Source organism: Pelecanus crispus, chromosome 1 (genome assembly GCF_030463565.1).
Source record: "Pelecanus crispus isolate bPelCri1 chromosome 1, bPelCri1.pri, whole genome shotgun sequence".
Taxonomy (NCBI): Eukaryota; Metazoa; Chordata; class Aves; order Pelecaniformes; family Pelecanidae; genus Pelecanus; species Pelecanus crispus.
The window spans coordinates 140,729,417-140,756,280 of record NC_134643.1 but is presented as its reverse complement, the minus strand read 5'-3'; the positions used below and the strand labels follow the sequence as shown (position 1 = coordinate 140,756,280).

Below are 26,864 nucleotides of genomic sequence, written 5' to 3'. Positions count from 1 at the left end.
ACTTCCTTCCAAATTACACTGAGTTGCTACGCAGATATTAAATGCAAAAAACAAATGGATATTTTGTGCTCACAGTTGCTAATATTACATAACCTTACTTAAAGGTGCTGGCTATGAAAGTGGTGGTGGTGGGAAGTCAAATAAGCCCAGCTTTCCCTTTACAAAATTCTTTTTCATGCTGAGCCCTCAACTGAAAAAATATGCTTACATTTCCTTCAGTAAGTTTTCGCTCAGTTTGTGTACAAATTAATTATTAATTATCTTGGGCAGGAACCTGACACCCACTTCATCTTGTTTGTAACTATTCCCACAACAGTGGACTCCCAACAAAAAGGAGCTAGAGAGCAGATCTAAGGCCATGACAGCAGTTCTATTCTTTTTTTTCACAGGACCTGGAGTATAAAGATGTGGCCGAGAGAAAAAACAGAACAAAACTCAAGAGTATGCAATGTAACTGCATCTAGTCGGTCTCTTTAGTCTTCAAGATGAAGAATTTTGGTCACTGATACTTACACCTAATCTACCTGTAGTTAATGGAACTACTTTCACTGCAAAGTGAAATATCAACCAGTACCTAGCTGGCATTTCACTTTGCAGTTAACTGCAACATATTTCCCGACTGGAGCAAGGAAAACATCGTCCGTTGAGAAATTACATTAGGGGGTTTTGGTTTGTTTTAAAGTTCACTCATCCTCAGATCCCTGTCTTCTCAAGTCATAAGCAATAAAAAGAGCTTCCCCCTACATGTGTTCCATTATTACCAAACTCATGCCCGTTTCAGATCTCTCTGTTCTACTGACAGAAGTATCATCATACCTCCACTATGCATCAGTCTAGAGCACAGAAGGAGGCAAGATGAGAAGACTGCCTGTCGGTATGGTACGGAAGGCAGCCAATACCTGGGGCCACATGGCATGAAGCTGGAATGCATCACCTCAGCAACCAATCTCAGCTGCAAGATCACTAGAATTAAGACTCAAGATCAATTTTAAACCTATATTTCTCAAACAGTCGCTCAAAAGCACCAAACTGCCTGCTTTCAATGTTTTTATTAAGAAACACAGGGAACTGTAAAATGGGTACTCCTTGAATGTTCTGTTCGTTTCATTTGGAAAATCCAGATCAACATTCTTTAGAAACAAAGTATTTGACACAGTTTCAGAGGGGCTTTTTTCATCCTTTTTTAACGTATAATTGACAAAAAAGTCCTTTTCCAGAAATGTAAGAAATTTAAACACTTGTTACAGTAATGCTATTTGCTACAAAGGCAGGAGCCAAGGTACATGCATTTCTTCCTCAATGCAAATTAAAGAGAAATGTAATTACATTAGTACAGGCTGCGGCTGTTTAAAACAAACAATTGTTAGAGCTTTCAAGAACCTAACAAAAAGAAATCTGTCAATTATTACTATTTATTCCCCCCACAAAAAGCTGAATGATTATTATAGTCATTAAAACATTATCTAAAATAAATGCATATTTGATTGTGCAATGGTTATAATTGCAGTCACCCATATTTCTCAGTGCATATTTTTATGATCACTATATGATCATAAAAATGATCATGTATCATTTATTATGATCACCATCATTATATGATCCCATGCTTCCATGAAACTTCATTTCATTAAAGAATCCCTCAGGACATACCTAAGCCTCCCCAGTTCCAACCTGCCAGACAGCTGCACTCACATAACTAGACCTAGGATAATGGTTTTATTAGGACCCAGCATTACTGTCGTGGTTTAGCCCCAGCCAGCAACTAAGCACCACGCAGCTGCTCGCTCACTCCCCCTACCCCAATGGGATGGGGGAGAGAATCGGAGGAGTAAGAGTGAGAAACACTCCTGGGTTGAGAGAAGAACAGTTTAATAATTGAAATAAAGTAAAATAGTAATGATAATAATAACAATATAATAATGATAATAACAATAATAATATACAAAGCAAATGATGCACAATGCAATTGCTCACCACCCGCCAACCGATACCCAGACAGTTCCCGAGCAGCGATCGCTGCTCCCTGGCCAACCCCCCCCCCCCAATTTCTATACTGAGCATGACGTCATATGCTATGGAATAGCCCTTTGGGCAGTTTGGATCAGCTGTCCTGGCTGTGCCCCCTCCCAGTTTCTTGTGTACCTAGCAGAGCATGGGAAGCTGAAAAGTCCTTGACTAGCATAAGCAGTACTCAGCAACAACTAAAAACATCAGTGTGTTATCAACATTCTTCTCCTACTAAATCCAAAACACAGCACTATGCCTGCTACTAGGAAGAAAATTAACTCTATCCCAGCTGAAACCAGGACAATTACAAAAATCGCAGTCAAGATACCAGAACATATCTGGGTGTTATAAAAACTCTCAGCTGAGTCTCATGCATGGGATTCAATCCATTCAGCTTTAGACATCTTCATCTGAGATAGTTACCATCAGCTTCTTACAATCAATGGAGAGAAACAGGCACTGGTAGGGTACAATGCTTCTGCCCCACTTAACTATTATCATGAGCTATTTGGCTCCTTTAAAGTGCATATTCACTTTGCAACTACAAAAAAAGACTTGGAGTGACTAGCTCAGAAGTGTCTTCACTGTAAACATCTAACACTAAAATAACAAAGTAACTGCCATAACTAACCATTACTAAGTTCATCACCAAGTACCACTATGGATGAGAAGGGATTTCCTTTAAAACTTTTTCTGTAGTTTTCTGTAAGAGCTCTGAGGGTACCAACAGGTCTTAGCTGCCCTGACCATCCTCACCTAGGGCCTCCATCCATGGACCCAGGAGCCTTGGCTCCCAATCCTTGCCTGAGCTATGTCACAGGCATGCCTGTACCCATCTCTGTAGCCACTTGTTGACTGGATTTCCTGGATTGACCTCAGACTTAGCTCATCACTTTGCACTTCTGCACTAGACTGTCTGTAGGACATGGTGACTGTCACTGGAGCCAATTCACTTGCCTTCTTTGGTGTCTGTGGTACCGACTCCTGCTAGCAAGGACGCTACCCCTACCAGTACAGTTGCCACCTCTGGCTCCTGGATTGTCTTCTTTTGTGGGGCAGCCCCTCTCTTGCTGCTCTCCTGACAGTCTTCAAATCACAAGATTTCTTTCACTTTCCTCTGAAATGTCTGGATTTGGCCAATGGCAGAAATATGATGCTGTGCCAGATGTGTTCTTGGCTGAGGACAATGTACAGGGGACATTGGAGGTAGCCCTGCCCATACCTTCTGTCTGTCATACACCAGAACATGTCACACAGGCTGTTTCCTGTTCTCTTTATAGATGCTTGCTCCAACCTCCCTACACAGCTGATTTGGGAGATAGTTGGACCATGTTAGTGCAGTAAGCACCATATTGGCAAGTCTTCTGAGTCTTTTTTCTTTATGCACAACTCTTTCTGTCCTCTGGCGACTTTTGTTCCTTGTCTCTGAATGCAACTCATAAGTCATCTTCTACTAATAACCTGCCCAGAACTTACAGTACTCTGCAACTAGATGGCATGGAATTGGTGCCTCACATTAGCATATTCACTAATGACTTGCAAAAATTTCTTTTGGCAGTAGTCCTAGTTGCCAACACTTTCTCACCTAGGAACATCTTTCACTTCCTACACTTCCTCCCATCTACTGGACATTTGTGTTTAAATTATTTGTCTTTAGCTTGTTACCCTCTTCCTCCAAAGAAACACATGATTTCATTATTTTCAGTGCAGGTTTCTAAATTCCCTATATATGTTTATGTTATTTCTTTGTTCTGAATAGTGCTGTCAGTGCTTAATTAAATGACATTATTTGCAAATATCATTAAGGCACTGTGGCATACTCTTGCAGGCCATTAATGAAAATGTTAGTTGAGGGAAAAGAAGAAATAAAGCCTGTTGATGGTAAACTTGCTATGCAGAAAAAAACCACAGCAACATGGCTTTATTGTACATCAGTGGTTTTGCAATCCATATGATGCTGTTCCCAAAGATAAGCCAGGTTTTATTATTTTTTTCCAAATGAAACTGTAAGACTCAGTAAAAGCCAACAACATTACATGTGAGGTTCCCCTCTTCATCCACTAGTTTTCTGTTAAAACCTCTTGGTTTCTCTTAAAAAGCAGCATATTTGTGGGTATTGTACACTTTCCGAGAGTCTCCTGTGGTTCTGGTTTTCTCTGTCCTTTAAAATGAAGCATGTAAACTGGCAGCCTCTCACCTTCCTCAGCTCCATATGAAACAGTGACTTCAGTATTTCCATGGAAAGATTTAAAACCATTCACAAGGAAACGAAGTGCATGGCTTTGTCTGATGGTTAGGCACTCATGCCATAATGCATTAGAGACTGAAACCACAGAGGCAACTTAGATCCCCAACTACCATTTCAGGTAACTAAGTCATAACTCATCACTGAGTTACTCCGACCCTTTGTTCATTTCTTGACTGCCTCTGTACACACCAAAGCTTCTGGGAACTAAGTTTACCTGAGGATGCATTCCACTCTCAAACTGGATATGCTTATGCCTATGTGTAAGCATTCTCAGGCTGTCTACCAGCCTAGGCCTCACAAAAATTTAACAGAAGGTTTATTCACTTTTCTTTATTTAGGGCACTCTCCTGGGAGGAGTGATGCATCTTTAAATTTACTGTTTGCTTTGCTTAGAAGCTAGTGCTTCTGTCCAGGTGTTGAATCTTCTAAAATTACATCCTAATTATGGGGCTGTTGAATATTCTGGGCTAATTTGCTGTTTAGAATCTCATGCTGAAATACGTATTTCCTTTTGTCTCAGGACTTTATCATTGAACTCTCTTTTTAGTATTTTTAATAGTCTAGATTAGGTAATCCGCTCAACTTGCTGGCCTCCACAAATTCTCTTTCAGGTTACATCTTTGCTCTAGTCAACAGCATGACTACAATTCATGTAGGCAGTGCTGGATGAGGTGTGCAGAAAATCCTCTCCTCAGATTTGTTTCAGTCTCGTTATGACATGCCTTAGCTTTACTTCTCAGTAAAATCACTAGCATTCTGGAGTTTAAAGGTTTAAATTGGAAATCCTTTCCACTCAGCAGGTGGGTATCTTAGTATGAGTGGGTGTGCTGTAATTAGCACTGAAATTCCCTCCTGAACATTCTTCCCTGCAAAATGTTCCTCTCAGCCTCAAAATGTTTTTCTATTGCAATGCTCTTTCTCAAAACAGAGGGGTTTACTTGACTGTGTAACTACGTAAATGGTGAGATTTTTATTTTTATATATAAAGTTTTGGGGTATGAATTTTTGTCTTTTCTAAATGTTTAAGTCTTGGCTGGAGTTTATTGTATGAACATGAAGAAAAAGAGTTGGGTATACTTTTTTATTGACTAATTCAAATAAGTGTAAGTGCGGCACATTCAGTAATTGCTGAAACACATTCAGAAATTGCTGAAAAGTCAAGGTTAGAAAACATTTGCTATAATGCTAAGGGATTTAAATGCAGATCACTCATTCAAAAAAAAGTAATTTTTCTTTATCTCAGAGAGATGAATAGGTATACTTATGGGAGGAAGCAGTAAAAGAAATGATATTGGGACCTGGGAAACAAGATGAACTGTGAGGCAGAGAGTGCCCACGAGAGGAAAAGACTGAAGATCACTGTGCTTGAAGACTCCCTCCTGCCAAGGACCACAAAAATTTGGCCTGTGTAATGCACTGGCACAAATTTTAAAAGGTAGATAATGTTATGACTGCTAATAACAATAACAGGCTAAGGTAATAGGAGTATTTCAATCAAGCTGTAGCTTGCAGATCAGAAAGAAATTCTCTTTGTCTGTACATCATTGCATAACTGGCCAGGGTGAGCAAAGATGAAGTGCATTTATGAAAGACAGCTGATACCCATAAGGAGCGGGGTACCAAAATAGATTGATCTGGTCTGCCTTGGCTATTTTCCATTACTACTGAAACCGGAATAAAATTTCCATTTCTCACTTAAGCAAAGGACCTCATTTTAATAGAAAGCAACGCTCAAAAAAACCCCCACAAAACTAGCAAGTTTGGTTCCTTGTTTAGAGGAAAAGCCAGTAAGCCAGAGTTGGATCAGTCCTGTGCTATTATTCAGTCATTCTGTGATGATTTTTTTTTTAAATAATTTTTTTTTTTCATTTTTGTTGTTGTACCCTAGGCTTCCTCTGACCTCTTTATTATTGTTATTGTAATGAAATTGTAACTGTTATTAATAACATTGAAATAAACTAGAATGAGTTAACACTGGCTAAAAACTATTGCTACATTCAATAAACCAAAAACTCTGTGTCCAAGGGAACTGGGACAAAGGATTTTAGTTTGGCTGAACCATCCTGTTTTGATCTAGATCCAAATTCTTCCATAAGTCTAAAGATATCTCAACTGTTTTATTTCAGGCCTGTCTCTGCTAGATGGTATTAATTATTTAGCTACTGCAAAATAAAATCAGTGTTTTCTTTTTTGTTACTATCATCATTCAAATACAACTAGGTAAGAATTTCATTTCACTGCTTGATTGATCCTCTAGCAAATCTCCTTCCCTGTGAAACTACCGTTAATGAAAGTTAACACAGGAGGCCATTGACTTGACGTGAATTTACTACAGGTTTTTTTACTTCTTTCTAGTTATAATGTATGGATCTGGCTTTAGCCCCAATAGCCTCTGAAAAGGAGGAATTCAGGAACTGTGCTTACTGCTTACAGATACTTTTACACCAGGGTTTATGTCAGGCATGCACAGGAACAAGTAAATCTATACAAGTAAATCTAAAAAAGAACTCCTTTTCCTCTTCTGGACTTCTGAATTGAAGGACAAGATAGTCCCTCCAAAAAAGTGACTGTCAAACTGCAGGCACATAAGTAAGAAAGATTACCTTGGAGACAATTTACATCCACGTTGCAGGTATGCATTGAGTGTCCCAGTTGCTGCTAGCAACAGTCCAAGGTATGGAGGTGAAGGTTTCATAGGTCTTGAGGAAAACTCTGGGTGGAACTGAACTCCCACAAAATATGGGTGATCTATAAGACAGATGTCAAAGAAAATGAAAATGGTAAGATGTTGGAAGAAGATAGTAGAACAACTGTTACAAAAAGAGTTTATTGAAGATTTCACACAGGAGTCCAAAAGCCAGATCAGCATGTGTGAATTTAAGGGCGAGGCAGCAGGAACCTTAACTTTTTCCACAAAGAGCAACTGACAACAGAGGCAGAACGTTAGTAAGGCAAATTAAGGAAAAATCATCCTGTGATTCAACATTAGCGTGCACAATGATGTAATTAAAAGCTGAATAATAAACCTGTACCAACATGGGGGGTGGGGGGAACAACTTACAAAGTCTACATTTATCATGTTATTTTCATAGTATTTTGGTTTCCAATATGTATTTATGCATATATATTCAGAACATGCACCCATACATATCTGAGGGGAAAAAAACCCAGTTCCTAAAAGACCAAGCATTATCAATACAGCAACTATTTACACACTAAGAGATGGATATGAAAGCAACATACAGAGAAAACTGGGGAAAACAAGCTTCACATAACTAGGCCTGGAAGGCATCTCCTGGGACATTAAGTCCAGTCTCCTGTTACTGAATGCAGCTACATCGTATAGTCTCATGGACAAAGGGTCAAGGCTCTGCTGTAATACCCTCTAGGTTTTTTCACTCCTACTAGAAAGCTCTTCTGATACTCTCTCTTTTTGCTTAGAAACCTTCTCCTAATTCACAGGCCACCTTTGTTACAGCCAACTTATATCCATTTCTTATGGTGGTGTTCTTTCCTGCTGTCTGGCCTGTGTGATCAAGGATGATAATACCACCATCATTCAACTCCACCTGCTAAACTAAACAAGCCATGCTGCTTCATCTTCTTAAATCTTCAGCTCTCTGCTTCCCAATCAAAGCACCTCTTTACTACTGCTTCTGCTTCCCTTCTGTCCTCTTTGAAAGGATAAGGAAGGAAAAATGTTTTTGTACTCTTCCATGCTGTGCGCCTGTTCCTTCTTTGAATATTGTTTTAAAGGAGCTAACGTTAACCACTTCTAGTGCTGGGTCACTGGAGGAAATTAAACACAGATGTCTTCTGGTTCAACAATTTCCAAAACAATCCCAAACATTCAAGGAATTTCTCTACAGTACAGAATAAGTGACAACAAGAAAGCTGAGGTTTTCTTCTATGAAGATAAACTATATGATCTAGTATACTGTTCTTCTCTCTGCTGCTATGTCTTAAAGAGAACCTGGATCCTAAATTTATCCCATACCTTCTTTCTCTCTACCATGCAATTTAGTTCTTTAAAGCTGAAAAACAAGACAATGAAAAGGATCAAATATTTCCTGTGGGGAAATTTTGCTTAAAAGCTTTGCCTAAGCTATCTGGTGTACTGTTATTTCTGCGCTTCAGTTCCAACCCACGCTCCTCCCTATGATGATTGTTTTTCTTTGGTAATCAGAGTCTCCTTGCAGCCCATTGAGACATAATGCCAGGTTTTACTGCTGCTTTTATTCTTTTCACAGTAACATGCAATTTAAAAATTCTGCCCAATTTATTTCACGATGCTCTCTATAGAAGTTGTTTCATGACAAAATAGCCTCCCAACACCAGCACGCATAGCAGAGATCATCTATCAGGAACAAACTAAGCAAAGAACACCATGACAATTAGTAGTTAATTAATTCACACGTATCCTTTGCTCTCAGATTACTCTCCATGGTGCAGTTGCTTGACATTACAAGTAGGTGTCTATATTCAAACCCTGGGTCAAAATTACAGCGCTGTTCTTCAACATAGCATGGAGTATATATATAAAATGAATTCTCAGGAGCATCATGTCACAAATAGCACTCCAGAGAATGACAATGCATTCTTACGATAAATCTGTTTCAGTGCATGACATTTATCTTAACCAATGGCAACTAGGAGCCACATAAGAAAAGGAAAAAAATCTTGTAAGGTAGCCTGCATCTTAAGGTTCCTAATAACTCATCTAGCCAACAGTGACTTAACAGCAAGAAGTTAATCAAAGAATCAAGCAAAATCAAAGGGATTGTTTCTAAGAGCTACTCTGTGTAGCATTCAACAAACATATGCAGTGTGGCTCCTTTTTATTTCAGAATCTTTTAGAAAAGACATCAAGTCTTATTTAGTAAAGTAGTCCAAATCTACGAGATTTCCACAGTATCAAACCCTCATCTGTCTGAATCACTTCTGTGAAGGAAAGGAGCTTGATTTCTACTTGATTTTCATACTTTTTTTCTATGATTCTAAACAGAGGGTAACTGAAGGAGACACAAACTGATTGGAAGGCACCATGGGAGGTCTCTAGTCCCACTTCCTGCTCAAAGCAGGGTCAAGTTCAAAGTTAAATCAGGTTGCTCACAGCTTTGTCTAGTCAAGTTTTGAAAGTCTCTATGTGCAAGGATGGAGATTTCACAGCCTCTCTAGGTAATATATTCCAGTGGTGGTTTATACTTCGGCTATATTGCATGTATACGTATTTCATATACTCAAGCAAACTGAACATGTATTAGTTATTGGGACCTGACTAAGAATATTTGAGGGTGCTTAGGGAGCAGGCCAGTGTCACCGTGAAGCTGGTTTTTATCTCTAAAAGGCCAAGGCAATCACAAGAGATCCCTGATGGCTGGAAAAAGGCAGTCACCATGCTCTTCTTCAAGAAAGACAAAAAGAAGGATCCAAGGAACTACAGGACGGTCAACCTAACCTCAGTTTATGGCAAGATTATGAAACAAATCCTCCTCCAAGGCATTTCCAGACACATGGACAGGAAGACAACTGGGCACAATAAGCTTGGGAACAATCAGTCTTTGCATGCAGGGAGAGCCATAGCCTTACTTTCTCCTGACTTTAGCAAGATTTTGATACGGTTTCCTAGCATCCAAATTGGGAGCTATGGACTATGGGTAGACTACAAAGTGTGCTGAAAAGTGGCTGGACCGCTGGTTTCAAAGCATAGCGGCGAGTGGTTTGAAGTCCAACCAATTGTATACTTGGAGATAATCAAAACTTGACTGATACGTCTTTCAACAACCTGATCTATACTTGAAGACAACCCTGTGTTGAAGCAGAGGGTTGGACTAGATGACCTCCCAAATCACTCTATGACTTTACATAGCCACATCTCACTGAGCTAGAATTATGACTTTTTGGAAAAGGAGCATGTCCCTCCCTGATAATCAAATACATGCACAGTCCTTGAGGAGTATAAGACTTCTAACATCCTCTGAATCGTCACCCATTGTAATACACAGGTGGAGTCAGCAGTATCTTCCAACATGATCTTGGCTGTTATGACAGCTAAATATTGTGCCTACAAATCATTTAACAACCTATAGTTTACGTGGTTTTAATAGATGTGGAAAGTACTACAGACAAGACACTCACTCTCCAGTTCAATAATTTCCATTCTGTTCCCTTCCGTATCATGGCCAACAAATTTCAAACCTTTCTCTTCAAAGCAGTGAGTCAATTCTGGGTTCACCTGAAATATTGAAAGTAATAATAATTGTAGTTCTATTTCTTTTTGGATTTAACAAACAGTAGTAGTTAATTGTGATGTTTTTAATATGCATACAAGAATGAAAGGAATTGAGAAAAGAGTTGGGAACTTTTGCTTTCTTGTTTTAACAACTCTCTGGTATAAATTTGCAAAAGTGGGCATGCTTATTTAATAAAGAGATGAATCAGTAATTTTAAAACTTACTACATAATGTTCAAAAGATTAAAGCCAGGATCCCTTCTGCTTGCTGCCCTCCTGATTCTGAGCAGCTTGCATTCCTTGCTTTTCAAATGGCCCACTACAGTAGGTGTAAAATTGACCTCCTCTTTGAACACTATGTTTCAGTGGTTATGACACAAGCTGTGGTTCAGCTCCTCCTTCAAACTGAAGAGCTCTGCAGTGAGCTGTTTCATTTCCTTGGTGATGTTCTAACTACTCAGTTAATACTCAAAATCTGAGCACCTTTACCACCATCACATTCTCTTTCCAGCTTTTTAAGGAAACTTAACATTGTCTGAATCAGTTTGTAGCATGTAGACATCTCATAGCTCAGGCCCCTCTAGAGATACTGATGGAATCAGGTCCCTTCTGAACTATCTCAGAGACTCTAAGAGTCCAGCTCTCACCCGTCTCCTTGAATGACAGTATTTTGAATGTACAGAGACACCTTTGCTCAGATGTTCTCAAACAGAGGAGTGGACCTATACAAGGGGCCTACAGAGCTGGATGGTAGGAAGCAAGTGATCTCAATTAGCCTCCAAGTTGTAGATGCCTGAAGTCTGCCTACATTTAGGCTATGAAAGAATGTGCACTACCTGAACATAATCTAATCCTTTAAATAAGCCAAATCGGCTAAGGAGCAATGCATTGAAGGATTATAAACCTTTACCTTTCAAATACTTCACAGGGAGTCAAGTCAGGTAATCTATGACATCATTCTCCAAGACCATTTTGCTTCTTCTCTACCACAGAAACAGTACACTACATTATTCCCCTCTATCAAACACTTGCAAGAACATCTCTGCTATATGGTGTCTAGTTTTAGGCCCCTCAGTACCAGAAAGAGATTGACAAAATATTGTGAGTCCATAGGAGGTCCAACCAGGATGGTTAGGGGGCTGGACCACACGCAACATAGGAGGACAGACTGGATGAGCTGGATTTGTTCAGCCTGGAGAAGAGAAGGCAAACAGTGGATCTCATCGCTGACTTCAACTGTATAATGGGATGGTATAAAGAAGAATAAGCCAGACTCTGTTCAGAGATGCACAGCACAAGACAGAGATAGAAGACAAACTACCCAAGGAAATCTCCTATTAGATATAAGGGAAAAAAGGGTACACAATGAAGTGGTTAAGCATTGGAACAGATTGTCAAAAGATGTTGTGGAATCTCTCTCTTCAGATTTAAAACTAGATGGGACAAAATCCTGAGCCACCTAATCTAATTTTGAAGTTGGCTCAGCTCCAAACAGGGAGTTGGACCAGAAGACTTACAGAGGTTCCTTTCGATCTAAATTATACTAACCGTTACTAAATTTGGGTTATGTTAACATAAGAAATCTCCCATTGGCTTTAAGGAGAATCGTGCCTACCAAGAGAAACTTAATTTGCCTAAGCTTTAACTTTTGAGCACAAAATACATTAGCAATGCTTACCTCATATCGATGCCTGTGTCGCTCCTCTACAAACATTTCATCACCATAAAGTTTCCCTGAATACACAACAAAAAATAAATTAATGCTAATGTGTTGCTTTAATAGCTGTTACAACTATTTCTTGTCATTTAAACCTGAAAAAAATTTCACATGGAAAGCATAACAGGACATTATTCATCTCACTCCAGCTTTCTGTTTTTCTGAGTGATAATTAGTTTCTTTTAATTCACTGTTACCCGAGTTTATTCAGGATTCATATTCAACATTCCTTGACCAGAAATAGCTTAGGTAGACTAGAGTCTGAAGGCCACGCTTAAACTAATTTAAGTTGTAAAGCCCAAAATAAAATAAAAAATGTTTGAGCGAACAAGCAACACAAAATCCCTTCAGCGTTTTACAACAGTTGCATGCAAAAGGTGCAGTGGAGGCAGCCTTTTAGTAGCATCTGTTCCATTTTAACAGATTATGCATGGCAGCTGGCATAATACCCCCAATGACAAACAGAGTATATTGTTTTTCTCTGTTTTCCTGATCTCATTACCCAAATGATTCTTGCAGTCCTCTGAGCCTAATCTGGAACACTCTACATTCCAGAGCAACAAGGAGTAAGTTAGAGGTATGCAGTAAACCAGAAATTAATTATATGTCTCACTTACAGTCATGGCTCAAACTTTGCTCTCAATTTATCCTAGTGTCATTACGATTACTATCTCCCTTAGGGGCTGGTACAAGAACTAGACTGCCAAGAAGATCTCTAAAAATTGTAGAGTGATGGCACTGCAATTTTACAAAAAATGGTATGTGTGTTAATTTTAAGAAACCACCTTTTCAAAACCATTATTTCCATTTGAGTTGTAAAGCATTAGAAACAGGAATCAGATTTCCAGAGTAAACTACCAGAGCTTTCTATGAGTCTTCAATAAATATGGTCATCTAAACAACTCATAATATTGGTCAAGAGTTACAACACATGTTAATTTTTATTAACTTTTCCAAGAAGTGTTTAGGCCACAGAACAACTTGTACATTGTGATATGTATAACTGTATCACACCTAGGCAAAGTATCACGCAGGTCAGTCATATCGCTAGCATTGGCATTCTCTAGAAAGGCAGATTTTTCATTAAATGTGCATATGTATTACACTTTGGTCTCCTGCTGAAGTAGATGACATTTTTAAAAGCTCAGAAGGATACATTCCATAAGTTCAACATAGCTAAATATAGTAATAGCTCAGATCAACATCAGGGGCAGGGCAATATAAGAAATATGCCCATATTTATGGATGGACAAGAAACAACTTTTTACACATTTTCAGCATCACTTATATTACTACTGTATAATAGGTTGATTAATAAGAGACAAGTATTACTTCAATTTTAAAATACATATAGATCAAATTGAATCATTTGTTCTATATTCTGGTTGCTTTTATTTTGCCTTTTGAAGCATCCTGTTGCAGCAAATCATTTTCCTTTCCTACAACAAACAATTTGTTTTCCCAAAACAAGACTGTTTCCAGGGCTGGGCTAGGCCTAGGGCAATGCTTGATCAGAGAACAGAGTTAAGTGGGGCCTGGCTGTAATTAGAATGCAAACTAGCAAACATTGTCTGGCTGTAATTAGAATGCAAACTAGCAAACATTGTCAAGACATGGTGAGGACTAAGGCAGCAAGGCCAGATGATGTTTAAGGCTAAGGTGTACTGGCAACTCTAGGGAATGACAAGCAATGTTTAGTTCTGGCAAGAGCATAATGAGTAAGAGTTTGGGTTGGTTCTACCAAAAAGCTTCAAGGGTAGAACAAGAAGCCCTGGTTCACATGTCCTATCAACTCATAAAGAAAATAGGAAGAAAATACTCTGATCTTCCCAAGAAAATAATGACTTCTACTACCATAAAATGCATTTCAGTTATGTCAACAGTCTCCTCATTGTTTATTTAAAGCATTGGACCCTAACTGACCTTTTCACTGGGACTCCCAGATGTGTCTCATTTCTTTTTTTACGTTCTGATCCTGGGTAAACATATATGGGAACAGGATCAGAGTGAATGAGCTCAGGGAAGCTGCCACCCAACTGCTTGCTTGAGGTTGTAGTCCTTTAACAAAATGTGCTTTGGCATTTTTGCTTTGCCATGTTACAGAGTTCCTATCCAAAAGACAAGTCATAAGAGCAGAAATGCAACTTACTTAAAACAGAATTTTGTGTTTTGAAAACAGTCCTCCTCTTCCCCAGTCTCATTGTTCCACCCATATCTCCAGGATTGTGTTCTGGCATGTCAATAACCTGTAGAGAAGAGCTGGTTAAACACTGTTTCATCCAACAAAGAAAAAAAAAATATGCAACAATAGCATAACAGGCTGCACAGATTTATAAATGATAACATGATTTATTTTTCTTCCAAGCATTCCTAATTATGACTTCTCTTTGGTTTTCCTAATGCTTTGGTTTTGATATTGGGACTATAATAGACTGAGGATATTAACTAACTGGTGTGAAACTTTTTCATTTATTTTTAAGATCAACAAAAGCAATTTATTAATTCCTTAATTTTTGGGGTGGAAAAAACCCTTTCTTTTAAAAAAGATACCAAAATGTTAGTGATAGGACAATTCTGCCAAAACCTATTCTTGGTCCTATAGGAGTACGTAGATTTTTAAAAACTGATAAACTCACAGATGAAAAAAATCGACCAAGTGATAAATACACCACCTCTGAAAAACCAAGTCCCTGAACCACACAGTGATAGAGGCTGAAACATTATCCTGAGTAAATATCACTGTACACTAGGCCCTTTCTTATACTGTTCTTTATATATGATGTTCTTTCTCATGCTAAGCGGCAGAAAGAGCTGTCTTATAAAGACAGCAGAAGTCCCCTTTTTTGGAAGTGGGGAGAAGAGGAGGGCATGGAGCCACAGAGTGAAGAGAAAAGAGGGCACTTGTTACAAGAATATAATCTAATGTTGTAAAAGCAGAGTACTAAAAGAGGTGATGCCAACATGTGTGTGCTATTTCAGATTATATATTTAACTAATTTATCACAGGGAGAAAATGGAAAAACCTTCCCCCCTAACTCACCTTTACTGAAGGGTCTCTCAGATTGCCTAAGAATCTACAAAATACTGGGTTGCCTTGTATAGAGAATATGCTATTTAACATTTGAGGACTGAAGCAGATGGGTCAAATGGTTGCTATGTGGGTCAAGTGGAATGCAGGATAGTGGGATTCAAGGGATGTGAGAAACAGCGTCTTAGTGGAAGGAGTGCGTTTAGTTTTGCTCAGTTTGAAAAATCCTGCTGAGTCTCACAATCATGTTCATAGAATCATAGAATACTTTCGGTTGGAAGAGACCTTTAGAGGTCATCTAGCCCAACCCCCCTGCAGTGAGCAGGGACAGCTTTAACCAGATCAGGGTGCTCAGAGCCCCGTCCAACCTGACCTTGAATGTTGCCAGAGATGGGGCCTCCACCACCTCTCTGGGCAACCCGTTCCAGTGCTTCACCACCCTCAGTGTATAAAATTTCTTCCTTACATCCAGTCTGAATCTACCCTCCTTTAGTTTAAATCCATTATTCCTTGTCCTGTCACAATAGGCCTTGCTAAAAAGATTGTCCCCATCCTTCCTATAGGCCCCCTTTAAGTACTGAGAGGCCGCAATAAGGTCTCCCCACAGCCTTCTCTTCTCCAGGCTGAACAACCCCAACTCTCTCAGCCTGGCCTCGTAGGAGAGGTGCTCCAGCCCTCGGATCATTTTTGTGGCCCTCAGAGGAAGACTGTCTCAGAGAGGTAAAACAGTTCAAAATTGTAGAAACACATGAGCTGAAACTATGACCTATGTGCTTGTATTCACATATACACAGTCAGTGAGGAATGTAATTGACAAAGAAAGGTTCTAAAAATACAAATATTCACACATACGGGTAATCTGGAATTGGATTTTTATTAACCTTAATTTGCCCTCTGGGAGTAATGAAAACAATTTCTGATGATACACTTCATAAAGTGAAGTTATTCAATTTAGACGGGATGGTGGAACGTGCTTAGCCTTTGGCCTTGTGCCAATGCATTTCAGCTGTGCAATTATCTCTGTATAACCTTATACCTTCAAAATGTTATTTATAAGCTATATACCCGTTATAAAATGTCACGAGCAGAAGTTGCGATCAAACTAGTGGGATATTATAATCCTCTAATTACCTCCCAAATCATGAAAGTGAGAACTATGCAGCACATTCAGATAACCAAACCCTACCAAAAAAAAAAAAAAAAAAAAAAAAAAAAAAATCATTGAAACCTTATTACTTCAAAAAAACCAGATGAGATTGTCTGCTTTTACTTTATTTCCCTCCATTTCCTTTCACTTTTTTCCTGAAGTAGTGGCCACAAAAAGAACACAGGATGTCAGAAGCAGTTAGAATGTATACAGCAGACTGTGTGCATATGTCAAATACATATGACCTCTGAAATCAAACAGAAGTTTTCCAAGAGGTGTTATTTACTTGCCTACACCCACACTACACATAACCTTAAAGTTGTGCTCCTGACTCTTGTCAAATGGAGATAAAGTGGTAACAAGCAGCTATCAAGTACTTCAAGTATATGCTTCTCTTCCAATTACAAAAATTTCACATTAACAGCTGTTTAATGAATATTTGCAGTTGACAAGAAAAACAATGAGGGTTTTATTTGTTTGTTTGATTTTTTTTTTTTTAAGTTTGGAGGCTAGAGTCAAGATTAGACATTCCTTCATTCTCAAAAGTGTATCAAGAACCTAAACACTGCCCCCTAACCTCAGCTTTAGGTTTTTCCTCCTAAAAATTTGGGGCAGGATGTTTTGGTCTAACTTTGATAACTGAATCATGGTAATACCCAGGTGTTTGGGGTTCTCCCCCCCCCCCCCCCCCAATTATATTTCACTATTTTCACCTTTCAGTATTTGCTGTACTAAGATATTCTCTCTATCAAAACGTTTCAAGTGTAATGCCATAAACAGAATCATAGAATCATAGAATCGTCTAGGTTGGAAAAGACCTTTAAGATCATCCAGTCCAACCATTAACCTACACTACCAAGTCCACCTAAACCAATCAAGGGTAGACTAGACTAAACCATATCCCGAAGTGCCGTGTCTACCCGTTTTTTGAACACTTCCAGGGATGGGGACTCCCCCACCTCTCTGGGCAGCCTGTTCCAATGCTTGACCACCCTTTCCGTAAAGAAATTTTTCCTAATTTCCAGCCTAAACCTCCCCTGGCGCAGCTTGAGCCCATTTCCTCTCGTCCTATCGCTAGCTACTTGGGAGAAGAGGCCAACACCCACCTCACTACTACCTCCTTTCAGGGAGTTGTAGAGAGCGATAAGGTCTCCCCTCAGCCTCCTCTTCTCCAGGCTAAACAACCCCAGTTCCCTCAGCCGCTCCTCATAAGACTTGTTCTCCAGACGCTTCACCAGCCTTGTTGCCCGTCTCTGAACACGCTCCAGCACCTCAATGTCTTTCTTGTATTGAGGGGCCCAAAACTGGACACAGTATTCCAGGTGGGGCCTCACCAGCGCCGAGTACAGGGGGACAATCACCTCCCTGCTCCTGCTGGCCACACTATTCCTGATACAAGCCAGGATGCTGTTGGCCTTCTTGGCCACCTGGGAACACTGCTGGCTCATGTTCAGCCGGCTATCTACCAACACCCCCAGATCCTTTTTGGCCAGGCAGCTTTCCAACCACTCTTCCCCAAGCTTGTAGCGTTGCATGGGGTTGTTGTGATCCAAGTGCAGTACCCGGCACTTGGCCTTGTTGAACCTCATACAGTTGGCCACGGCCCATCGATCCAGCCTGTCCAGGTCCCTCTGCAGGGCCATCCTACCCTTGAGCAGATCGACACTCCCACCCAATTTGGTGTCGTCTGCAAACTTACTTGAGGGCACACTCTATCCCCTCATCCAGATCATTGATAAAGATATTGAACAAGACTGGCCCTAAAACAGAGCCCTGGGGAACACCGCTCGTGACCGGCTGCCAACTGGACTTAACACCATTTACCACAACTCTCTGGGCTCGGCCACCCAACCAGTTCTTTACCCAGCAAAGAGTATGCCTGTCTAAGCCGTGAGCCGCCAGCTTCCCGAGGAGGATATTATGCAAGACGGTGTCAAAAGCTTTGCTAAAGTCCAGGTAGATGACATCCACAGCCTTTCCATCATCTACCAGGCGGGTCACCAGGTCATAGAAGGAGATCAGGTTGGTCAAGCAGGACCTGCCTTTCGTGAACCCATGCTGGCTGGGTCTGATCCCCTGGTTGACCTGTACTTGCCTGTGGAGTTCGCTCAAGATGAACCTCTCCATAATCTTCCCCGGCACCAAGGTCAGGCTGACAGGCCTGTAGTTCCCCGGGTCCTCCTTCCGGCCCTTCTTGTAGATGGGCGTCACATTGGCAAGCCTCCAGTCATCAGGGACCTCCCCTGTTAACCAGGACTGCTGATAGATGATGGAGAGTGGCTTGGTAAGCTCCTCCGCCAGCTCCCTCAGTACTCTCGGGTGGATCCCATCCGGCCCCATAGACTTGTGAGCGTCCAGGTGGCGTAGCAGGTCATTAACTGCTTCCTCCTGGACTATGTGGGCTCCATTCTGGTCCCCGTCCCTATCCTCTTGCTCAAGTGCCTGAGTACCCTGGGGATGACCGGTCTGGCTGTTGAACACAGAGGCAAAGAAGGCGTTAAGTACTTCAGCCTTTTCCTTGTCCTCGGTGACAATGTTCCCCCCCACATCCAGCAAAGAATGGAGATCCTCCTTGGCTCTCCTTTTATTGCTGATGTACTTATAAAAGCATTTTTTATTGTCTTTTACAGCACTGGCCAGATTGAGTTCTAGCTGGGCTTTTGCCTTTCTAGTTTCCTCCCTGCATGACCTAACAAGATCCCTGTACTCCTCCTGAAGATCCCTGTACTCCTCCTGAAGGAAGCATGGGGATACAATGAGTGGGATGGTAACTTCTTGAAGGACATTGCTCAGTTCTCAAACTCCTCAATTAAAACACTGGCTCCAAATGAAGTGGACCTGTCTATGCAGTCCATAGCAAATTTCACTAATTTGTTGTGCTTAAATGTGTTCTCCAGGAAGACTCAAAAACATCAGTTAGAAAATATATGGTCTCCTGTTCATTAAACAGAACATAGCAGTTCAAACAGGTTATGGCCACACTCTCAGCTCTTCCTCCTTTCAGTAGTCAAAAAACAAACACCAGATGCTCATGAGTCCCACTAAAGCTCTAGATAATAGTCTGGGACAAAGCCAAGCTGTGAAAGCACAGCTTCATCTGCTCTGCTGAGGGCTTCTGCTGCCCTTTGGGTCAGAACCTGACATGGGGCTGCAAGCCCAACAAAAATTCCACTGGAGAAATGGCCTCACAGGAAAGATTCAGGCATTTTTCCCCAATTAATCTTTGTCTTCTAAAAGGCCTGCTCCTTTGTCTCAACAGTTGCATTAGTGTGGTCAGGGGCACATATTTGGAAGAGGATCCAACCCTTAAAACTTTCACTAATGTCTGCTAAGTCTTAATTGAGGTGTCTTCAAGAAACATTGCATGATACAATTGTTCAATCTTATCTCTATCTGTGGCAGATTTTCTGCCAGTATGACAGCTGTACTCAGTTTTAATGTCAAGCAGCTTACTGTGTGTTCACATTTTATTACCGATACGTGCATTATAACCAGCTCTCCATCTTCCCCAAGATTTTTAGGTTTATGATAATAAGAAAATAGACAAGGCTTCAAATATTAATTTTTGTAGGCAGGTGAGGAAAGGAGCTACTCATGAAATAACACCTCAGAGCATTTTGATATGCTCTGTGGCTCTGATCAACTTCAGCAACTATCACAGCACAACCCTCAACAAGACTACGTTACATGAGTTTCTCTGCAAAGTCTGTGCAAGAAGCTTCGAAAGCAAAGTGGCACTGCTGACCTACAGCCCAAGGACAGTAATAAGCATGAGAAAAGCAATTTTGCCATATTTTACAGAATTTGTTTGATCAGATAAAAGACCAACCTTCAAGTGGTGGTTATTTTAATAACTGTGCAACTGAATAGATTCTTCAAAGAGCTTATGCTTCCTGCCACAGAATAAAACAGCTCTTACTATGCATTAGTTCTTTGAAGAGTGGAGAATAGCACAGAACAGGCACCACAAGCAACAAAAAAGCATCAGTAGGGAGGGTACAAGAAGAGATAAGGCATTAATTAGGTCTTTCTTACCCAAATCTCTGAAAACTGCCAACACTACAGGGATTTTACAGAGATCATGTATTACACACCAGCCAACATGAAATAAATAATGAATCACTCTCACATAACACAAAGCACATTCTAAATATAAAACAGTCTGATCAGTATTAAATCATGCTACTGATGAATAGTGACTTTAACTACCCATGAACCGCAATCTTCTTTCAGAAATCTACTGCTTGGATCATTTCGTTGTTGTTAGGAAACATATAAAAGCTAATGAGAAAATGTCTCAAGCCCATACACTCACAGGCCCTGAAAACCCAACACCTATCATTTTAGTAACCACCCCAGGACCATTAAGTTCTCTGTTTTGCCTCACGTCCTGCAATGCCATTTTGAGAAATACATCTACCTTCGTTACCTTGGCGGGGGGTCTGTTTGGGTTTTGGTTTGGGTTTGGGGTTTTTTTTGGGGGGGTGGGGGGGAAGAAAAGGTGGGGAGGGAGGGGAGCATTACTTGGTTTAAACAACACATTGGTAAGTCATCTTTGGAAGCAGGTTTTTAGGGTTTTCACCTTTTTACTCTGCCCTTGTCTGGTAAGCAAATGATTTGTCACTGCTGAAAGAAATTGCTATACATGTAAGCGCTGATCAAAGCATTAGAAGAAGCCCTGACCCTAAGGATTAATTGAACACTGAAAAGAGGCTCTAAGACACTCAGCACACAAGCGACATGAAGAGGGAAAGCTGACAGGAGCAGGGAATACAGTGACAGATACTGATGAATATCAATCCCTGCTGAAAACAGCTACGAAAAAAAAAACCAGTAACACAAACTGACAAGGACTCAACCCAAACTAGAGGAACCCATTTTTTTATTGACTCTTCCATCATTTCTCTGCAGGATTAGTCAGTACTTGCTAGATTCAATCTGATCTGTTTCAATCACAATTTCATCACTAAACAGACCCAGCCACCTACAAATGGGATGTTTATACTAACATTTTAGAAACAATAGTACAAATATTTTAAAGAAAAAATTGACAGATGCAACACTAAGAGTGGTACTGACAGCTTCCAACTTGGCAAGTAAACCAAAAAGACACTTCTCCATTCATTGAAAACCAGAGTTTTAACATTTTCAATTACTGAAAGAAGGTGCAAGAATCGCATATCTGCCAGAATCCCTTACTCCCTTGTCCCCCAAAGATACCCTAGTTCCAAGCAAACCCCATCATTGCCCACCAAACTAAAGCACTCAGCCCTATAGGATGGATTGCCACAAAGCCACTTGCAGATTTCAGACTAGTCAGTGCTCCATTACTCTGACTAAAGCAATGTTTGTTTTCAAAAAGATGACCACCATCATGTATAAGATCAAAGCAGAAATCAATAGCTGATTCATGCAGCTACATTGTGATATAAGTAATCAGCTTCAAAAATCCTGTCCTGTAATCTCTTCACTAAACTACAACACAGTATCCAAATATTCCAACAAATATCAGCTTAAATTTCTTAACCTCTTAAAATCTCACAGCATGTTACTGTCAACCATTTTCCAGCTTGGGCAATCCTCTTTTCCAGAGACTTGTTGTTTCCTATTTTAGAATTAAGTAATTGCCCTAGAGCATTTAATTAAAGCCTAAAAACTCTCTAAGAAGGATTCTGCCTGAATAAGCAGAAATTCTGGCACAGAATGTTTTGTAACATTTTCTTCAGAAAAAGTCATAAAGGGTGTAACTTATTTGTCAAACAGTGCTTACTCACTCACAAGCATAGGGCAGTGAACTGAGAAAGTTAATGGAGATGCTGATAAGCAGTATCTATATGGGTGTCCTGGTTTCGGCTGGGATAGAGTTAATTTTCTTCCTAGCAGCAGGCATAGTGCTGTGTTTTGGATTTAGTAGGAGAAGAATGTTGATAACATGCTGATGTTTTTAGTTGTTGCTGAGTACTGCTTATGCTAGTCAAGGACTTTTTCAGCTTCCCATGCTCTGCCAGGCGCACAAGAAACTGGGAGGGGGCACAGCCAGAATAGTTGATCCAAACTGACCAAAGGGCTATTCCATACCATATGACGTCATGCTCAGTATATAAACTGGGGGGGGTTGGCCGGGGAGCAGCGACCGCTGCTCGGGAACTGTCTGGGTATCGGTTGTCGGGTGGTGAGCAATTGCATTGTGCATCACTTGCTTTGTATATTATTATTACTGTTATTATTATTATATTGTTGTTATTATTATTTTACTTTATTTTATTTTAATTATTAAACTATTCTTATCTCAACCCAGGAGTGTTTCTCACTCTTACTCCTCCGATTCTCTCCCCCATCCCATCGGGGTAGGGGGAGTGAGCGAGCGGCTGCGTGGTACTGAGTTGCTGGCTGGGACTAAACCACGACAGTCCTTTTTGGCGCCCGAACAGGGACGAAGGGTTTGAGATAAGAACAGATTAACTAGAGTGTATTAAGGAGTCTGTTAACAGTTGCCGGTCATGATATTAGTTCATCTGATCTGTACCATGTTCTTTTCTTGGCTGTGCATGTTAAAGCTTGGTGTTGGTCTGTGCATTGCGCTATGCTCTGTAGTGATTAAGGATGTTTTGATTGGGAGGTTCCTTATCAAAATCCTGACCTTGAGCATGGTTTTGTATCTGGGTTTTATACACAAGTCATTACTGTACTTCGGGTACCACCTCATGGAGAGAGTTAGCAATTATACCTTTCCCTCGGAGACGTCTGTTGTGGAGGAACTACAGAATGGCACCTTCATTACCTTATTCTATAATGCTTCCTCCCTCATTACAGAAAGTTTTCAGTATTTTGAACATCCCTGGGCAGTTAAGATACTTCTATTGATACTTCTTGGGAATATTGTTTTGGTTTTGACAAAGGTTAGTAAGCAATTTAAGAATATCATCCAGAGATCTGCCCCAAGGCTGGAGAGTTATGAGTGGCAGGGTGTGTGGGATCGTATGCGCAAGTACCTAGGGCAGTGGGGACCTCCAGTGTTTTGGAACTTCACCCCTGAACAAGTGCAGAATCCTGAAGAACTAGTAAAGTATTTGGAAGAAGTATGTTCTCACCCTGGCAACTCCAAAGAGACACAACTCATTGCAACATGCTGGGGACTGGCTCATGCTTATAGAGCCCTGTTCAACACTATTCAGTACCCTCAAGGGAAAGAGAGGGTCTCTGGATCTGATGACAAAACAACAGGCACTGTGGCTACTCCAACCACAGCCATGAGCACTGTGGCTACTCCAACCACAGCCACAAGCACTGCAGCTACTCCAACACCCACCACAGGCACTGCGGCTACTCCAACACCCACCACAGGTACTGCAGCCACTCCAACCCCAGTGGCAGGCACTGCGGCTAAACCAGAGAACCAACCTGCGCCGGTATCAGTTGCCCCTATACAGAAGAAAAAATACACAAGGAAATCAGTTCGTTTAGTAAGGGATGAAGATGAACCAGGGCCATCACGAGAACCAGAGGAGGAAGAACCCATAAATGAGATGGTGACCACACGATCCCTATCCCTGAGTGAGCTGCGAGATATGCGAAAAGATTTTGGTCGTCATCCAGGCGAGCACATCATCACCTGGCTGCTCCGATGCTGGGATAACGGGGCCAGTAGCCTGGATTTAGAGGGTAGGGAAGCCAAGCAGCTGGGATCCCTTTCCAGGGAAGGGGGTATTGACAAAGCAATTGGAAAAGGGGCAAAACCGCTCAGCCTCTGGAGGCGACTTCTGTCAAGCGTGAAGGAAAGGTATCCCTTCAAGGAGGATGTTTTATACCGCCCAAGCAAATGGACCACCGTAGAGAAGGGTATCCAGTACCTGAGGGAATTAGGCGTGCTGGAGGTGATTTACAGTGACCTGAATGATGAGCAGTTAACCAAAGACCCAGATGAAGTCAGGTGCACACAATCCATGTGGCGGAAGGTGGTACGGAGCGCACCAGCATCGTATTCCAACTCGTTGGCAATACTAGCCTGGAAAGACGACGAGGCACCAACGGTGGATGAAGTGGCTAGACAACTCCGGGACTACGAAGAAAAGCTCTCTTCCTCCCTACGGGCCTGTGTCTCGGCTGTGGAAAAACTGTCTGAAAAAATATGCCAAGAGTTCCAACAACTCAGAGAGGATCTGTCCTACTCCCCACCTGCACGGACCAGTGTCTCAGCCATTAGGAGTCAACGTCCCTATGCTCAAGAGAGAGGATATAGAGGATACACACCACGGGGCACCCTGTGGTTTTACCTGCGTGATTATGGAGAGGACATGAGAAAGTGGGATGGAAAACCCACCTCAACCTTAGAGGCACGGGTGCGTGAGTTGCAAGGAAAAACTATTAGGAAAGGCGGTTCTACCAGGAAGATTGCAGCTCCAGTTTCCAGTGAGCAGTTCCCGAGACAGAGTAAGAGGGCTAATTTTACTTCCGACCTTGATCAGGGGACTTTTGATTCACATTTACAGGAAGTGAACAGCGAATACTGTGACCAGTGTTAGAGGGGCCCTGCCTCCAGCCAGGTGGAGGAAAGGGACAACCGGGTTTACTGGACTGTGTGGATTCGATGGCCTGGAACGTCAGACCCACAGGAGTATAAGGCTCTAGTGGACACTGGTGCACAGTGCACGCTAATGCCATCAAACTATAGAGGGGCAGAACCCATTTGTATTTCTGGAGTGACAGGGGGATCCCAACAGCTAACTGTACTGGAAGCTGAAGTGAGCCTAACTGGGAATGAGTGGCAAAAGCACCCCATTGTGACTGGCCCAGATGCTCCGTGCATCCTTGGCATAGACTACCTCAGGAGAGGGTATTTCAAGGACCCAAAAGGGTACCGGTGGGCTTTTGGTATAGCTGCTTTGGAGACAGAGGAAATTAAACAGTTGTCCACCTTGCCCGGTCTCTCAGAGGACCCTTCGATTGTAGGGTTGCTGAAGGTTGAGGAACAACAGGTGCCAATTGCTACCACAACTGTGCACAGGCGGCAATATCGCACCAACCGAGACTCCCTGATTCCCATCCATAACCTGATTCGTCGACTGGAGAGCCAGGGAGTGATCAGCAAGACTCGCTCACCCTTTAACAGTCCCATATGGCCAGTGCGAAAGTCTAATGGGGAGTGGAGACTAACAGTGGACTATCGTGGCCTGAATGAAGTTACACCGCCGCTGAGTGCTGCCGTGCCAGACATGCTAGAACTTCAATATGAACTGGAGTCAAAGGCAGCTAAGTGGTATGCCACAATTGATATTGCTAATGCATTTTTCTCCATCCCTTTGGCAGCAGAGTGCAGACCCCAGTTTGCTTTTACCTGGAGGGGTGTTCAGTACACCTGGAACCGACTGCCCCAGGGGTGGAAGCACAGCCCCACCATTTGCCATGGACTGATCCAGACAGCACTGGAACAGGGTGAAGCTCCAGAACATCTGCAGTACATTGATGACATCATTGTGTGGGGCAACACAGCAGAAGACGTTTTTGAGAAGGGAAAGAAAATAGTCCAAATCCTTCTGAAGGCTGGTTTTGCCATAAAACAGAGTAAGGTCAAGGGGCCTGCACAAGAGATCCAGTTTTTAGGAATAAAATGGCAAGATGGACGTCGTCAGATCCCAATGGATGTGATCAACAAAATAACAGCTATGTCCTCACCAACTAGCAAAAAGGAAACACAAGCTTTCTTAGGCGTTGTGGGGTTTTGGAGAATGCATATTCCAAATTACAGCCAGATCGTAAGCCCTCTCTATCAAGTGACCCGGAAGAAGAACGAATTCAAATGGGGCCCTGAGCAACAACAAGCCTTTGAACAAATTAAACGTGAGATAGTTCATGCAGTAGCCCTTGGGCCAGTCCGGGCAGGGCAGGATATTAAAAATGTGCTCTACACCGCAGCCGGGGAGAATGGCCCTACCTGGAGCCTCTGGCAGAAAGCACCAGGGGAGACTCGAGGTCGACCCCTAGGGTTTTGGAGTCGGGGATACAGAGGATCCGAAGCCCGCTATACTCCAACTGAGAAAGAGATACTGGCAGCATATGAAGGGGTTCGAGCTGCTTCAGAAGTGGTTGGTACTGAAGCACAGCTCCTGCTGGCACCCCGACTGCCGGTGTTGGGCTGGATGTTCAAAGGGAGGGTCCCCTCTACACATCATGCAACTGATGCTACATGGAGTAAGTGGGTTGCATTGATCACACAACGGGCTCGAATAGGAAACCCCAGTCGCCCAGGAATCTTGGAAGTGATCATGGACTGGCCAGAAGGAAAAAACCTTAGAATATCACCAGAGGAGGAGGTGACACGTGCTGAAGAGGCCCCACTGTATAATAAATTGCCAGAAAATGAAAAGCAATATGCCCTGTTCACTGATGGGTCCTGTCGTCTTGTGGGAAAGCATCGGAGGTGGAAAGCTGCTGTATGGAGTCCTATACGACAAGTCGCAGAAACTGCTGAAGGAGAAGGGGAGTCGA

The 26,864-nt window shown here is 41.7% G+C and overlaps 1 protein-coding gene across 4 annotated transcripts in view; it reads right to left on the bottom strand.

Annotated features, from left to right (window-relative positions):
- CTPS2 (CTP synthase 2) overlaps positions 1 to 26,864 on the bottom strand; it is a 92,933-nt gene that overhangs the window by 13,135 nt on the left and 52,934 nt on the right. For 3 of the 4 annotated variants that reach the window (XR_012831040.1, XM_075710135.1, XM_075710157.1), the window contains 4 exons: positions 14,354 to 14,450; positions 12,166 to 12,221; positions 10,394 to 10,490; positions 6,859 to 7,003 (listed from right to left, as the gene is read on the bottom strand). Coding sequence is in view for 3 of the 4 variants with exons in the window: in XM_075710135.1 (XP_075566250.1) it covers positions 6,859 to 7,003; positions 10,394 to 10,490; positions 12,166 to 12,221; positions 14,354 to 14,450 (395 nt within the window). In the remaining variant the exon portion in view is untranslated. Of the gene's footprint in view, positions 1 to 6,600; positions 6,607 to 6,858; positions 7,004 to 10,393; positions 10,491 to 12,165; positions 12,222 to 14,353; positions 14,451 to 26,864 lie in introns of all 4 variants that reach the window. The other variant, XM_075710149.1, reaches the window with a different exon arrangement.